This window comes from Citrus clementina, unplaced genomic scaffold (genome assembly GCF_000493195.1).
Source record: "Citrus clementina cultivar Clemenules unplaced genomic scaffold, Citrus_clementina_v1.0 scaffold_5, whole genome shotgun sequence".
Lineage (NCBI taxonomy): Eukaryota > Viridiplantae > Streptophyta > Magnoliopsida > Sapindales > Rutaceae > Citrus > Citrus x clementina.
Genome location: NW_006262201.1, coordinates 9,618,619 through 9,635,943, shown reverse-complemented (window position 1 = coordinate 9,635,943; position 17,325 = coordinate 9,618,619). Strand labels below are relative to the sequence as shown.

The 17,325-nt window shown below is 35.5% G+C and overlaps 2 protein-coding genes across 2 annotated transcripts; both read left to right on the top strand.

Moving 5' to 3' along the window:
* Positions 1–91: 91 nt before the first annotated feature.
* On the top strand, positions 92–814 carry LOC18042479 (putative F-box/FBD/LRR-repeat protein At4g26350). Its single transcript, XM_024183465.1, has one exon. The coding sequence runs from the start codon at positions 92–94 to the stop codon at positions 812–814; it is 723 nt and encodes a 240-aa protein (XP_024039233.1).
* A 6,669-nt stretch (positions 815–7,483) lies between these two features.
* On the top strand, positions 7,484–9,694 carry LOC18042038. Its single transcript, XM_024183464.1, has 4 exons — positions 7,484–8,206; positions 8,264–9,370; positions 9,473–9,557; positions 9,687–9,694. Exons 1-4 carry the CDS (start codon positions 7,484–7,486, stop codon positions 9,692–9,694), a joined length of 1,923 nt encoding a protein of 640 aa, XP_024039232.1.
* Positions 9,695–17,325: the final 7,631 nt, after the last annotated feature.

The window sequence follows — 17,325 nt, the reverse complement described above, 5'->3', positions numbered from 1 at the left end:
TTCAAGATGGAGGCATGTATGGACTTCACTTTAGACTCTGCTGTTCGATGCGACAGTATGCATCAGGCAGGGTGATTTCACTGATGCTACCATGGAAAGGTTTGAGATGTTTGTTATTTCCGTTGTTCTTCGAACCGAACCCTCTAATGTACAGAAGTTTTCTCTCCATTCCTATAGAGTAAGTGGCTCCTGCAGGTTGAAAGAATTGGGTTCTTTAGCTGTCATGCGTGATGTTCGTGAGCTTGAGCTTAACATTGAAAATCAACAGCGGGTGCAGTTACCCGAGAGTATTTACAGCTGCAGATCGCTGCAGGTCCTGAAACTGGATTCTGATTTTGACATCGCCGTTCCTGGTTCTGGAATATGTTTTCCAAATGTCAAGTTCCTACGTGTGTCACTACAATATCCTGAAAATCAATTGACCGAGAAGCTGTTCTCCAGTTGCCCTTCGATTGAAGAATTGTGGCTGAAAGTTTATTTGAAGTATGATGGCCCAGCAACAAACTTCATAATTTCATCGTCTACGCTAAAGAGGTTATATTGGACCGTACTAGTTGACGACTATAACTTTGCTTTCAATAATTGTGAACACAAATGTTTTATTATGGCTCCACTTATTGAAATACTCCATGTAGTCGATGACTTGATGGTATCATATGAGGTGCATGACCTCCAATTTCTCCAGACGGTGAACGTGGGAATTTTTTTCCCGGATTGGTCAGTACTAAATCCTTGGGAAGCTGTGCAGCTTGTCAACGCTGTTCTTAACTGCAAGAATTTGACATTATCATCTGGCGTCATACTGGTACGGTAGATATAAATTTGAGTTGTGGCTGTCCCATGCAATTTTAGTTATCTCACTGTTTATTTCCCTGCTCATCACATGCGCATCCTTTTTCTTGTCTACTGTTAGGGGAAACAAATTTGTCGCATCCCCTATCTTTGCGATTGATAATTTGCGTAACACTCATATATGTCCCCTTATTGTGAAGGTTTCAAACACTGCCAGGAAATTAATGGAAAAATTACAAATTACTATATGGAATAGGCCTACATATCTTAAATATCCAAAAGATCATACAGGGTTTGCCATTGGATTTATAACATTGGACAGCGTTTTAGACATAAACCCGATGTTGCAAAAGTTGTGAAACAAACGCCAGTGATCAAAATCTTAATGTTCATTACAACCACATCATAACTAATATAGTTGGCGCGGGATAACCATAATGACAATGCTTCCATACATTCTCACAATTAGATCCCTTTGTGTCACCCATGTTTCACGGTCGTTATGGGCACTGGATGCTCCGGCAGCGGCGGGTCAATATCCTCGAAAGATATTTGCTTGTGTCCCCCCTACGGCATAACAAGAAAGTCATGGTAACATTAAAAGCGTACGTACATATTGAAAATGAAACATATTTTAAATGCTACTAATGAGAAAATAAATAAATTTGTTAAGTCAGCGAAACCTAATTTTTCGTTCAGAGTAAAACATTTACCACTATATTATTGGTCAACGGGCCTACCAAAGCTGTTGGTTGTACCAGCTTACACGTACGCTTTCCATGTCCATCGGTCTTGCAAACCCTGCACCTATACTTACGCTTAGAGCGCTGTACTTTCGTGTCTGCTTGTGGATATTCTGCCGCTATTTTTCCTTCCTCGTGGACGATTGTCCGCTCGCTGGCCAAAATACTCAGATCAGGGGAGGCCAACAACGGCCCTTGAACGTTTCGTTCCGGGCACCCAAAAGCCGGCTGGTCATCAAACATAACTGCAACATGGAGAATGAATTGGTCTTTGCGCATACATACTTGTAGTATCTTATGCAACACCTCGTCTAAGTTAACATTGATTGCCCGACCGGCCCACGGGAGCACAACTTTGGGTTGGAAATTGTGGACGACAGGAGAATCTTTCTACTGTAACACCAAGGCCGCAATGTTACAAAGTCGGAGTATACTATAACTCGCCGGCCTTACTGTTTTGATGACCATAGCTGAACCCATGTATTCAAGGAAGAACGTGAAAGGAGGAGGATTTGGTTCTGTAGCAGCAGCCATTGTTTAAGGACTATGCAGTTATAATTTTGTTGCAATGAATGAAGTGACTATACTGGTGGGCTCCGATGATATTTAAAGCCGGGGCTGTTTCAAATTAGAGATAACTACCCGGCTAACACGTTCCAACAGTATAACTGTAGGCCTCAATAATTATCTTCATGCCACACCATACCAGATTTAAACCCTGCAACATCAATCACCTCATTCACATAGTTGGAGACAGTACAGACTTTGGATATAGGGTTCAGCATATCCCGCTATATGAACGGCATCATATCGCATTGAAAGTGCATTAAATGTGTAATGGATATATCTTTACGAACACGTTTTATTCACCGTAACCGATGAGTTGATGGAACAGCTCTTGATGCATGGCCTATTCCCTTCTCAATTAGCCTAAGAACCAAACACTAGTAAGAGTATATATCAGCCCTCACTTCATAATCATTATAGTACATTACAATCTTCCAAGCATTAAATGTAATAAAGTTTCTTGCGGGAGAAAGTTGATGCCCTATCAGCCATGCGTACCAATGCCATATACGCGTGAAATCACTGAATCTATGCCCTTATTCACGGGAGGGCAATTTAGGTATTAACCACTTTCGGTAACTTGGCCTCCGTTGACTTCAAACAATTGAAACAATGAAAAAACAAATTCAAAATCATGGAAAGTAACCGTTATTTTTTACCGTTGGCCAAAATAAGTGTATCACATTCCTTACTGCATTTCCTATATAAACAGCCTATAATGGAGCAAGAGAGGAAATACTTAAGGAATTCTCATTGTAAGAGACAATACATGGCACATTGAGGAAGTAACAATGACAAGAACAACTATAACTACAATCGTAGGAGCGGCAGCAGCTGGATTCAGCTAAGAAACCGATATTACGACTGTCCCCAACAACGCCGCGCAGTCATTCGGATATCAGAGTCTTCAAACAATCCACAACGGTTGTTATTTTGCTGCGATGCATGCAAGTATTTTGAATGGTGGTCTCCGGATGCCACGGAATGGCGTAGTATTCGTGAGTATGCTGAAGAGCGGACAAGAACTTACCGCGTTGGGTCATTGCATTTAGCAGCATTATTCCTTGCGATCATCGTAGGCAATCTTATTGCCAGAGCAATGGTTGTCTACTTATGGTGGTCGACGAGGACCGGTTAAAAACTAAATGCGTACTCATCATTAGGCATTAAAGTCTGCATATGTTGCATGAATATAATAGAGGACTTCGTTTGTAATTTCGTGGAGTTAGGTATTATAAAGTCCGATTTGTCACTTTATTTGTTATAAACTGATATTATCATCGGTGATGAAATTAAAGATCATGGCGTCAATCATGGTTATTATATTATTAGTATACAATTTGTCTCCGGGATGTTGTGTTCGTGGATCATCAGGAATGCATCAATATTATTAAAATAACGCGCGCGACCAGGCATTTGGGGAATAATATATGGGATCATTTCGTTTGTAACAATAAGGTAAAGCAAGTGTGACACGTGCTTTGAACATATTTAAATCGTGCGAACGTGGACAAGATTCCGGCAGCAAAAGAAAATGATAACTTTAAGCGAAATAAACAAAATGCCTGTTCCTGTAGGAACAACTGACCACAATAATATGTAGATGATACCCTTTATCCACGGTCGCAAAACACCAGCGGTGTACAGTAATATCCCGATATCATTGGTAAATTTAGACCGTCTGTATTTACTGGTACAATAAATGGCAGCATCTACAACGAGTTTCAACTTAACCTACTGCATATGACGGTGAATTGCTTGAGCGATGGCAAAAATAACAGATGCTTCGTTAACTCTCATTTGGAAAGTGAAATCACTTAATAAACCATCCCAAGTTAGAAGGATGTCAATCAATGAGGACGTAAATAGCAGCTGACACGATCGAGAATGAAAATTAACCAAAAGTTGGAAGTTCATGATGGTCGGACAGTTGTTGTACCTCCTGCGATTAAGATAACATATGAATTTGCGTTAACAATGGTTAATGAGGCAGTTTTTGACGCAGAAAATCCCAAGTTAGAAAAATGGAGACATATATATAGCAAAACTAAGGTATGGACCAAAATAATGAGGACAAAATCAAGGTTAATACAGGTTGAAACCTCACCTTTGAATACGGGCCACAGTGAAAAAGGTCATGAATACAAGTAACCGGAGATGATATTGACGGACTGTTACTACGGATCCAAACACAACCTGTTAAAACTACAGATGGACAGAACCTTCGGGTAAGCCGATATCACACTGCAACATGGAGATCGAATCACGACTGATGGTTACGTCTTAGGCTTAGCGTTTGCAGAGCCTTGGGGAACTCGGCCACACACCAAAGAAATCAAAATCGTGATTGTTTAAATGTGTTAAGTCCAAGTAAAGCATTTTAAATGGCCCTTCTGGGGAAACTTGAGAGTATAGCCGTGATCATTTCGGATTGTGTCCTTTTATTATTTGCTGAGGGAAATGACAATTGACAAGTCCAGGCACCTCTAGAATCCGTGGATGAGATGTCTCTTCCTTCCTACTGAACCAGGTTATGTGCCTCGAGGAGTAGATGTAAATGCAGCTGTAGAGAGTATTATTTAAGTATTAAATTCTTAATACCTTAAAGGTCGTGAACAATAACAAGTTTGCTTGACGTATAGATTAAATGATAGTAAAGCTATATGCAAATTATTTGAGAGCTCATAGAGTTCATAAACGCAACAGAATTACCATATTCGAAAACAAGAATCAATGTCTTAAAAACAATATTAGAAGGAGATGGATCACAACAGTTTGCGAACATAAATAGCCAAGGGGGATTATTCATTTTCAAAATGTTTTCACTGTGATGGTATAGATTATTCCCAGCCGGAAATGTAAACGTTGTTCCCCAAAAGGACAAAATGTTGTTAGGAACGTGCAAAGGTACAATAGTGTCCTATTATATTTAGTGTTGCCAGGCTATAGAGTTGGTGGATAATCAAAAAGGGAGGTAAGGGGAGCCTCACAGCTTGAATCAATCAACATTTAAATCAAAGTGACCCCCTTTTGGCACGTCAATTGTCATACAATGACAACTGAGGTACATGGACAATAGGGCAATGGCCTTAATTCATTGAAAGGTTGTTCATGCTCATCTCAATGGAGTGAAAAAGGGGCATAAGTTGTCAGGAATGACATCGATTACATAAAAAGGCCTACAGAAGGGTAAATTATTATTGATTACAATTGAAAAGACAACGCGCTTAATAAAATTTTAAATTAAAAAATGCCAAAATAAACCTGATAATTAATAAACACGTTAGGTCCTTACGGGCAATTTATCATCATCCATTATGATTGGCCCATTAATCCGTTGGTTATTAGTTTTGTTAAACAAATTAGTATGGCAAATAAACTCTACCAACAATGTGATAATAAGTGGCATGGCTTGAATTTGGTTTTGATGTTAAGTAGAATATATAAAATTATTTCAATAAATCCGAAAAATTTAGATTGCAACGTATTACTAAGAATCACTTATAATTAAAATTGCCATTAGTTATTATGAACATTTATATTAATTAATTGTTAAATAATGATTTTACATAAAACGAATAACAGATTAACAATACTTAAAAGAACATGTGATCTAAATTATTTTTTAATTACGTTATTAACAAAATAAAAACTTTGCTAATATATTTTGTTTTCATATTAAATTCTTCATGAATAAAGATTTTAAAGAATTATCATCTTCAAATTGGCATAAAAAATAATAATAAAATGTTGATATATTAAGTCATAGTAAATTAGTAATACTATCGAAAATTTAACATAGTTCTATCCATTAACGCATCATAAGGAGAGGTAATTTGTATCAATTAACTACAATAGTTTTATATAAAAAATTTACCAAAAAATTTGATTTTTTTTGGATGGCATGAATTTGGAACAAATAGGGGTGGGAGGACATTGGACCGTGGTCTTAAAAATACCGAACCGAATGGCAGTGTTTACATATTTGGGGTTTCGGTTAATAATTACAAAACCCGAATTTTAAAAAAACTACCATAAATAGTGATACAATACAATGTCTTTTTAATACAATTTAAGAGTTTTGTCTATCTTTGTAATAAAAGAATGATAAACTTATTGGTCCAAAAATGTTATAAATAAATGAGGCCAAATGGCCTTAATAAGTTAAAATTCTAATTAAGGCCAGAACCGAAAAACCTTCGCAAACCCAACCGACTATTTGTAATTCCGTTTACGGTCGGATTATATTTAGTTCGGATCTTATAATGGTGTTTAAAAATGAAATTGCAAATGTAAGCGTTTGGTCTTAATTAGGATCCAAAACGAACATAATTGAATCGAGCCGTGCCGACCGGTACGATTAATTTAATTAAAATTCTATTACATTCATGATTAATTCGTTTAAGCTTGAGCTTAACATTTTACCATATTTTAATGAAAATTTTGCGCCAAATCGCTGTTTGTTCTACTGACTTGGTTAAAGGGCGCTTTTTTTTATGAACAGGCCAGGACAGGAAGTTTCGACAATTAGATTTCCCAACTCCTTCAGGAGTGATCTTAGCGAAAGGATAAAGGGCACAATAGAGACACATCGTAAAGGAGGACTCGTAACAAACAATTTTCCAAACGCTGGCCACTGAAGTATCACGTAATGGAAGGAGGTAATATGCTTACTTCTTGCTTTTAAGTAATGTGCCTTTACGGTTATGAAGAAAGCAATGATTCATAGTTAAGAGTAGTAATGCATTGAACAGAAAATAAATTTGTCATGAAAAGGCATTGTAAAATATTGTTGCTAGTGTTGCGATAACACCAATTGAATGCCAGGTTGCAATCATACTATAAGACTAATAGACAACAACTTTCATTTAACCGGATTGTTTCGCAATTTGATAGGTAACATTGTTGGACTAAATAGTTCAAATTTATAATTTTATTGCTTCATCCATAACCATAATTAAATAACGTGATACAATATTTTTATTGTCAGTCATGATCAATGAGATATACGTAATTGTCTGATCTTCTAAATTTTATATTAAATGAAAGCAATATTTTATGCACATAATACATATGAAAGGAGAAGGCTTACACATTACAGAAATGGAGGAGGACAAACAATCTGGTGTTGTAGACAGGAAAAGGCAAACGAGACAAAAAAATGGAGGTTCCACCAAGCAGACTATCAACAAAACATCTCCGGAATATATTCGTACCCACAGCGTGGAAGTAGACTCAGAGGCAACTCCGCTAATGATACTGACCGACCGGAGCAATTGTTAAAAACTAAATGTAGAAGGATGAGGAGAAAGATTGCGAGAGAGCTCTTTCCTTCCAACAGTCATAGTAACGAACAATGCAACAAACATTCACGAACAGGAATGGGGTGTAAAACACAGATGCCAACAGGGAGGTGCTCGGATGATGATGACGAAAGTCAGGAAGAAAATAATGATGAGGAAGACCAAATAGAAGGGTACTCATCGGAAAATGACAAGTGCTGTATGTATAGATTGACAGATTACGAAACACCATGCCATGTGGGAGAATGGTTCAAATTTGAAAACCCTCCAAGGCATAAGATGATATTGTATCATGGACAGAGATTTAGAGATGTCAGTCACTTTAGAAAGGCAATTGAAGTGTTTGCAATCCGTGACGGGTTTAAGTTGTGCGTAATGGAAAATCGGGCCCATGCCGTTTCGTATGAGTGTTCCGATCTTCGCTGCGACTGGAAAATCAAAGCAGAGCGGGTTGTTAATGGAAGGACATTTATTGTAACAGAGTTTGTAGCACAGCATAAATGCACTCGCCGTCACCAACAATTCCAGCATAGGTCGAAGTGGATATCAGCAATTTATCTTCATAGATGGAAATTGCAACCAAACCTTAGAACAGTTGACATAAAGGATGAGATTAAAGCAACGTATGGGGTAGTATGCCATGAAGCAAAATTGTTGTGTGCAGCAAAAAGAGCGAAACATATTCTGGGCATGGACCATGAAGATGGTTATGCTATATTGAACCAGTTCAAAGACGAAATGGAGAGAATAAATAGCCGCAACATCGTACTCCTGGAGACTAAAAGACATGAATATGGAGAGGTAGAAAGATTCAACAGGATGTTTGTATGCTAGGAACGAACGTCTTATGCGTTCAAGAATCATTGTCGACGTTTACTGGCAGTTGATGGATGGAAAATTAATAACCCATACAACAGTGTGATGCTAGTGGCAGCTGCACTTGATGGGAATAATGGTATATTACCTATTGCATTCTGTGAAGTTCATGTGGAAGACTTGGATTCGTGGGTGTTTTTTATAAAAAATATAAACAATGCTTTGCGTTTGGACCATGGTGAAGGTCTATGCATTATGGGTGACGGAGATAATGGGATTGATTATGCTGTTAAAGAATTCCTTCCTAAAGCTGTGTACAGACAGTGCTGCCTAAAGATTTTCACAGAAATGGTGAAAAGATTCCCTACAGCGCCGGTGGAACACTTCTTTTGGTCGGCTTGCCGCAGTACAAGTGCAACATCTTTCAATAAATATATGGATTTGATACATAATGAAAGTGAAGAATGCCATGATTGGTTGTTACAAACTGATTGGTCAAGCTGGGCTTTGTTTACAATTCCAAAATGGGTCAAATGTATCTGTGTCACCTTATCCATTACTGACAAACTTCGCAATTACTTACATCAATATTTGGAGATGAGCATTGCTAGCAGATATGTAGCAATTGCACGCTTAACAGCAGAATTGTTTGAACGAAGAAGAATGGAAGTGTGGAACTGGTACAGGGAGAAAGTAACGCCAACGGTTCGGGAAGTAATTAAGGACCGTACCATTGATGGTCAGCGCTTCGTGCTTGTTGAGGAAAATGGCAACAGGCTGAAATTAATTGATACCACATCAATAATTTTTTACCTCAACATGGAAGCACAGTCATGCAGTTGTGGGTTGCGGCAGAAATCGGGAATTCCATGCGCGCATGCATGTAAGGGAATTCAATTGATCATGGGAAATGTTGAGGAGTATGTAGATAATATGATGTCTGTCCAGAACTTTTGTTCAATGTATGTTCCCGGGATGATGCCATTTCCTGAAAAACATGCTTGGAAGTGGGCCGCATGTAATAAACTACTTCCGCCGATGATAGAAAGTGTGAATACTCTTTCAATGAAGGGCAGTAATGAGAGTGCATCCAGCAGAGCTCGTCAATGCATTGAAAATAACTCTGACGCTGCCACAAATAATCCACAGGTGCATATGGTCCTTTAAGTATAACTGTTATAGTGCACACTATATGTTTGCAATTGTAATATTGCGGGAATTTTTTAACTACGGTGTTCTTACTTGTTGCAGTGGACGCATCCAAATACTCTTACTCACTCTGCTGAAGAAAAGGATAGCCTCCGGATTAAATCCACGTCCAGCGATGGTAGTCTAAGTAAGTTTTATATCAACCAAATAAGCAAACAAGTTTTGCATTTTTAGTTTTCCCGTGGATATGTAACTAAATTATTTTTTCGAAAAAACTACATAACACATACTTATTTCTGTGTGGCTTACTGTGCAGGCATGTGATCACAAAATCGGTCGCTTAGATTAAATCGACATCAGTCTTTTGCAGTTCCACTCTCTATGTTTCATTATAATGTTTTGTTATCTATGTATTTCATTATAATGTTTTGATATATAATTCCAAATACAAACAAAGTTAATGTCCTTTCGGCTATTTTGGCATGGGGATGATTGTGATTCTATCCTCGCCAGACTATCTCTTAAGCAAACTAATGATATCTACCACCATGGTTATCTATTTCGCTCTTACTGCACTGTTTATTAACCACCTAAATTCTGCAGAAACATGCCTGTGAACTGCATGGTTCATCTTTGAAGTTTGTTGTTGTGTATGTCTGGACAAAACGGAATTATTACCATGTCTAAAGCAATCCATTGCTGTGAATGAGGTCATTTATTACCTAAGTACATGAAAATTTTCTTAATTTCCTCCCATCGCCTTTTAATACCACATTTTACGCATATCTTTTAACACATTCATTTAGTAATTTAACTAATATTTTGCATTATACAAGATTCACCTTCGAATTTTGTGCTAAATTAAATTCTATTACCCGATTCTAGTAACAAGTCTGCCAGGTCCAAAGTAAAATGAGTTGAAATCTTGTTAACTCAAGCCACGAGTTTTCTGAAATTGCATTTATCATTACCACAACGATGGACATCAAAGGCACATCTACATAATATTCATAAATCCAATAGCCTTTGTCTATGATATTGACTGCTACTACCATTAAGTACTTCCCCATTACTGACACTTCAACGAACATTAACTTATCATTCAATGTTTTTATTCTTAAACCGAGCCCAATGTCAATGTGCATCTTAAACTGCAATTAAAATAATAAATTATTAATTCAACATGCAAGGAAAATTGCTATTTAGATTTTTGATTCTATCACTTCCGATAGCCCATGATACCCGCTCCTAATTTTTTTATAGCGACTTCAATGGACTGTTTTTCAATCTCCTCAATGGATAACACCATCATTTGTGGTAGGACCTCCTCAGCTTGCAAACCTGTAAAATATGAAGGCGTCGTTAAATGGACCGGAAACATGTGATAACTCCAAATACTCTTATCAATCAATCGCAATTCTATTATTTTCTACTATCTTTTTCCATTAACTACTAAATTATGGATCAGTTGTATAATCTTCTATAAAGTGATACAGCCACTCAAATAATTAAGAAAAATTTTTCCCAATACAAGATGCACCTTCAATTTGGTAGCGCCTGCACTCCGATTTAACAAAGCTCACTCACAGGACACAACCTTTGACATCTCTGAGCATTACAATTGGAGGACTTGTCTACACGAACAGAAACATATTTCAAAACCTGGGATAGTAACTTATTTATAACTTACTGCTTCACTATCAATTTTTAGTTACAAAAATAATTGTGGCACCATGATTACATGCTTCAACGAAATCCAGATCTTAATCAACATGCTTGGTCCAAGGTGGCTTCAATTCGTTCATTGGAATATCATGCCAAGTTTTCATATTCCCATTCCAGTGCACATCTACAAGTGATTTCATATATCTTCCATACTAGTGCTTTCAGTATTTTCAAGTGTCAATACATTTCACATTGAATATAATGGTTTTGTGCTCAAACGTTATTCAACCGTTTTTTTTTCCACCATTTCCTATTCTCATGTTGCAACACAAACAACATTGCTAATTAATGACAATCCAATTATACAATCTAAATTGAAAATAAAACAGAATTACTTCACCCAAAATGCTGTCCTGATGTATAAATTTAGTGAACATGTTACCATATCAGCAATAAATATAACTTAACTGTTTTGTACCAGTCACAGCAGATCTCATCAAACAACCAAAGGTTTAGGATTGTACAACAAGTGCAATCAAAGTAAGTACCATACCACTATAGTTCATAGCACATTGTTAAAGCATATTTCACCATAAACACTTTTATTTCCCTACCTTAATCAATGAAAATGGCTAAATTTTAAAATTAATATTACCAATTTTTGCCGCTGCTGATTTTGTTCTATGCACTCCTCCTTTGTCCGAACCAGTCAAATCAAACATGTTTATCCCGTAAGGCCATGCACATCACTTTCGGTTAAACTTCTCCTTAATTAATAGATCAAAGATTTTCAATTTTTTTTTCATATCTATTAAATCAACCAAAACCATACCATTCCTCTGCCCATTTCACTTTCCAGTCCATATCAATCTTCCACAACCTATTTTCTCCCACTGTACCACAATGTCATAAACCTATGACGAAATCCTATGCCATTTTTCATACATCTTCCGCATATAATACATCAAATAATTCAATACGAACAAGTACTTCATATTCCTAAACTTCGTACTAGCATCTTTTGTACCATTCTCAACCTAGTTTCCAAATTAAAAACTCTACAATTTAGCGAAATACAGCCCCTTCAACACAAGGACATATCACAATTTACAAAACTTATAATCCTAAACAGCCTCCCCATCTATATGTCCCCCGTTATAGTCCTTTAATTACCTGCATTCATGCACTATCGATTTTTTCCCTAAAAAAAATTTCAATACAAGTACCTGGGTACTCCAAGTTCTTAACATCTTAAATCACAACCACCAAATCTGTAGCCACATTACACAATTCATTTTTCTACATTTGGGCTTCCTTTCATGGTTGTACCGCTCCACATGAACAATTTCCTCTTCTATCAGCCTCATACCAAAACTATGCATACTTATTACGTGCTGATTTTGTACCAACAAAAACCGCACCTAAACAAACTTGAAATCATTTTTGCCTTAATCATCTTTTCCCTCGCACTAACAAAAAATCACAAATTTTGCGGTTTACCTTTTCAATCTTCAACTTATTATCACAGCACTATTTGGCCTCTGCATTTATCTGCTGACTTAATTTGATTGTCTCTTGTACATCGTTTTCGACTCGTCTCAATATAGATTCATCAATTATCGGAGAGTTCGACTAACAAAACAGATCGGACCCTCTACGAGCGCAATTTAGAACCCCCTATATGAATCACAGAAACAAAAATTTCGTCAAAATATCACAACCATTCCTTACCCACGGACCATATCTGCTTTTTTCTTCGCCTATATAACTTACAAAAATTCTAGCATGACTATATCTAACGCAAAATTGCTACTGCAATTTGTTGGTTTGTTATTGTACTTACCGACCTGTAAACAGCGCAACCGTGACAACATCAAGTGAATTCAGACCAAGATGAGAAGAGGAAGACAACCACTGTAAAGATTATATCCTGTATCCACATAGATTACAGATGAAATCAGATCGATCTTAGATGAAATCATATCAGTCCTTGCCACCGCCTCCAGCAGTTGTCAGTTTTTGCTTCTAATTTCAAATTTTTATTTTAGCCATTAGATTCTCTCTCAATCATCGAACGGTGGTTTTAAAAGAAGACAAAAAGCTTGGTACCATACCACAGTGGTATGGTAGGCGGATCCATCAGATTGTGCAAAATTACGTAGGCGAAAGCGACTTCATCGGTCGTGGCTCATTTGAAAAAGTAGTGGCTATGCAATTAATATTTTTTTTATCTAATTATAAAAGGAGGTCCGCCTACCATGTAACAGTTGCACTACTCTAAATTTTGTCTTTTTTTAACTCAGTCAATGGATCAAAGGCTAAAGTGTTCAACGGTCAGAATGTGTTCAATTGATTATTAATATTTAAATTCCTACTGTTTATTACAAATCATAAAAGCTTAAAATTTTTGAATATTCACTTATATAACTTTTATTAAATTTTTTAAACTTTGATCCATTGACTTAATTTGCTCATAAAAATGATTGATAGTGTAAATATAATAATGTAATTAGGGGTGGGCAAATTCGGTTTGGATCGGTTTGAGACATATTATCAAACCGATCCAAACTTATCGGTTTGAAATATTCCCAAACCGATATAGACATAAATTTTTTATAAACCGAACCGATCCAAACTGACTGGATCGGTTTGGATCTTCGGTTTGAGTTCTAATAACAGAATATATACTGGTTTTATATTTGTTCACAACAGAATACATTTTAATAAACAAAATCTCTCCATGTTCAATCAAAACAAACTCACAAAATTTGTTCACAACATAATACATTATAATAAAAAAGTTCTCCCCATGTTCAATCAAAACAAACTCACAAAATTAAAATAAATTTGAACAACATTTGACAATCAAAATATTGTGCATTTGTCGTCAAAACTTATGCCCAATTGCTTTTCATTTGTCAAAATCTGCATAAAATGGCAAATATAATTAGTTAGATTACTTAACTTAGAATATAATGTAATTATACAATATTTAAAGCATAGTTACCTTGCTCCACAGACGCACATAATTCCAAATCATTGAAGGATGATGATAATGCTTCTACATCAAACTTCTTAATATACTTTTCATCCATACCAGATGCTTTAAGCCATTATTGACTGCATATCAAAGCCTCCACCATTGTAGGGGTTAATGAACTTCGAAATGCATCAACTACACGACCTTCGGTACTAAAAGCCGATTCAGAAGCCACAGTAGATACAGGAATTGCTAACACATCCTTTGCAATTTGTGACAAAGTCCTAAACCTGGCACTATTTGCACTCCACCAGCCCAAAACATCAAACTGATCATCATTTTCATCCTCACTAGGTTCGAACAAATACCTCTCAACCTCATTTTTCAAATCAATGGAATTTTTCTGCACTTTTAACTGCTTATATTGAGTCTTTGTATTAATAAATGAGTAGTCCTTGCCACTTTTCCTTCTTAAACCCGCATCAATTGCCCAAACATCATTACTAGATTGGCTACCACCACCAGAAGTAGATTCCATAAGACAATAGGTCTTATATAGCTATGAAAATAAATTGAAGTAAATATGAATACATTTAAATTAAAAAAATAAAATAACTATTATTATAACTAAATTTATTTTGAAAGTTTAAGAACATACCTTCAAAAGTAGCTTCTTAATGTTTGATGTAATTTCTTCCACTTTCTTAGGATTATGCAATTGTTCAAAGCAAAACGACACATAATTCAATTTGTACCTTAGATAAAAAAAAAAAGAAATTAGAGTAAATAATTAGCACAATAGATTTTATCATAAAAAATAAAAAATTCAAATGAAATAACAGATTTTTACCTTGGATCAAGCACCACAGCAATGATCAACAGCTTGTTGATGGTGTCCACAGAACCCCAATACTTGTCACACTTTATTTTCATTTTTTCAGCCATTTTACTGAGAAGCACGTCCTCATTTTCAATATACAAATGCAATTGGGTTTGAATGGTGCAAAGATGATGAAAATACAAGTTAGATGTCACTGATAATGAAGCACTGAAATCAACTGTAACATCATTGAAAAATTTCAAAAACTGAATAAATATTTCAGCATTTTTCCAATCTTCAGCAGTGGGTGGCCTGATCTGTTCTGCTTTCCTCTCATTGAAAAAACTCATATATGGTCCATCATGTTCCTCTTCTTCGAGCCTTTCAAAAGCTTTCTGAAAGTGTATGGCTCTTGACAACATAGTGTAGGTAGAATTCCATCTAGTGGGCACATCATATGCTAAAAGTCCTTTATTTTCAATTTTCTCTCTCTCAACACATGATTTAAATTTATGCAACCTCAAACCAGAAGACCTCACATACATAATTGCATTGCGAATGCTAGCAATTGAGTCATGCATCTCTTTAAGCCCTTCAGTCACAATCAAATTAACAATATGGGCACAACAACGTAAATGTAAACAATCTCCATCTAAAATCATTGCATCACCCTTCCAATTTTTCAACTTTTTTTTCAAATAATTAACAGCAACATCATTAGCACTCGCATTATCAACTGTAACAGTCATCACTTTTTCTATACCCCAATCAAGCAAGCATTTTTCAATGATCTTGCCAATTGAATCCCTTTTGTGGCTTGTTATTTGGAAAAAAATTCAAAATCCTCTTCTGTAATTTCCAATTATGATCAACCCAATGGGCTGTCACAACCATATAATTAAAATTTTGTATAGAAGTCCAAGTGTCTGTAGTAATAGAAACTCTATACTTACTTGCAATAAACATATTTTTCAATGCTGCCTTCTCAGCTAAATACAATTGATATATACCTCTAACAAGTGTTCTCCTAGAAGGAGGGCCAAATCTAGGACAAAGTTTATCGCACAAAAGATGAAACCCATAAGACTCTACTTCCCTAAATGGAACCTCATTAAGAATAAAATACATAGCTACAGTCTTCCTACAATCCTCCTTATCAAACTTTCCAGCAAGCCCCAACCCACTACCATACACAGTATTCCCAGTGCCACTACCACTAGCCAAATTAGACTTTTTTTTCTTAACACGGAAGCTTGCTAGTTTAGTTTGAGTCTCATCATCTAAAGTAGCCCAATATTTTTCACATTGTTCTCTTAAGTGAGTCCACAAATTAGAAGTCCCATTAAACTTATTATCACACTTATACTGCTTCCCACAATATTTGCACTTACATGTCTTATTCACTTCATCTTTGATATAATGAGGCCAAGCTTTTGAACCCCTTTCACTGTCATGAAGACGACCACCCCCTATTTTAGATTTCTTACTTTTAGGTTCCAGAAAATCATCCATCAATGTTTCTCCATCTTCCATGATATCATTCATATTAGAATTATCTTCCATGTTGAGAGCTTCTACAATTAATAAAGATTAAAAAAATAGTTATGGAATTAATTAATCAAATAAATTATCATCAATTATAGTATTATACCTAAATCCATTTTAACTTGGACTAAAATGAAATAAAATCGCAGCAAGAAAAATAAAACCAAGAAAAATAATTAATCAAATAAATTATCATCAATTATACCTAAATCCATTTTAACTTGGACTAAAATGAAATAAAATCGTAGCAAGAAAAATAAAACCAAGAAAAATAATTAAATGAAATAAAATCGTAGCAAGAAAAATAATTAATCAAATAAATTATCATCAATTATACCTAAATCCATTTTAACTTAGACTAAAATGAAATAAAATCGTAGCAAGAAAAATAAAACCAAGAAAAATAATTAAATGAAATAAAATCGTAGCAAGAAAAATAAAACCAAGAAAAATAATTAATCAAATAAATTATCATCAATTATACCTAAATCCATTTTAACTTTGACTAAAATGAAATAAAATCGTAGCAAGAAAAATAAAACCAAGAAAAATAATTAATCAAATAAATTATCATCAATTATACCAAAATCTATTTTTACTTTTGACTAAAATGAAATAAAATCTTAGCAAGAAAAATAAAATCAAAACATACCTCAGGAGACTTGAGAATGAGTGATTGAGAATTTGAGATTGAGAGAGTTAGAGAATGATAGGAATTAGGAATAGGAAGCACTGGAGTCTGGAGGTGGAGGCAGAGGCGTGAGTGTTTGGAAAATTAGGTTTATCTTTTTGTTTTTATTGTAAGAGATATGCTATTGTGTATGTAAGTGTACATTTCTTTTGTGTACGTATGAAAGTGTAAATTTTGGATTGGATCGGTTTGAATCCATTTGAAATCTTTCCAAACCAAAATCCATCGGTTTACAATCCAATAAACCGAAACCA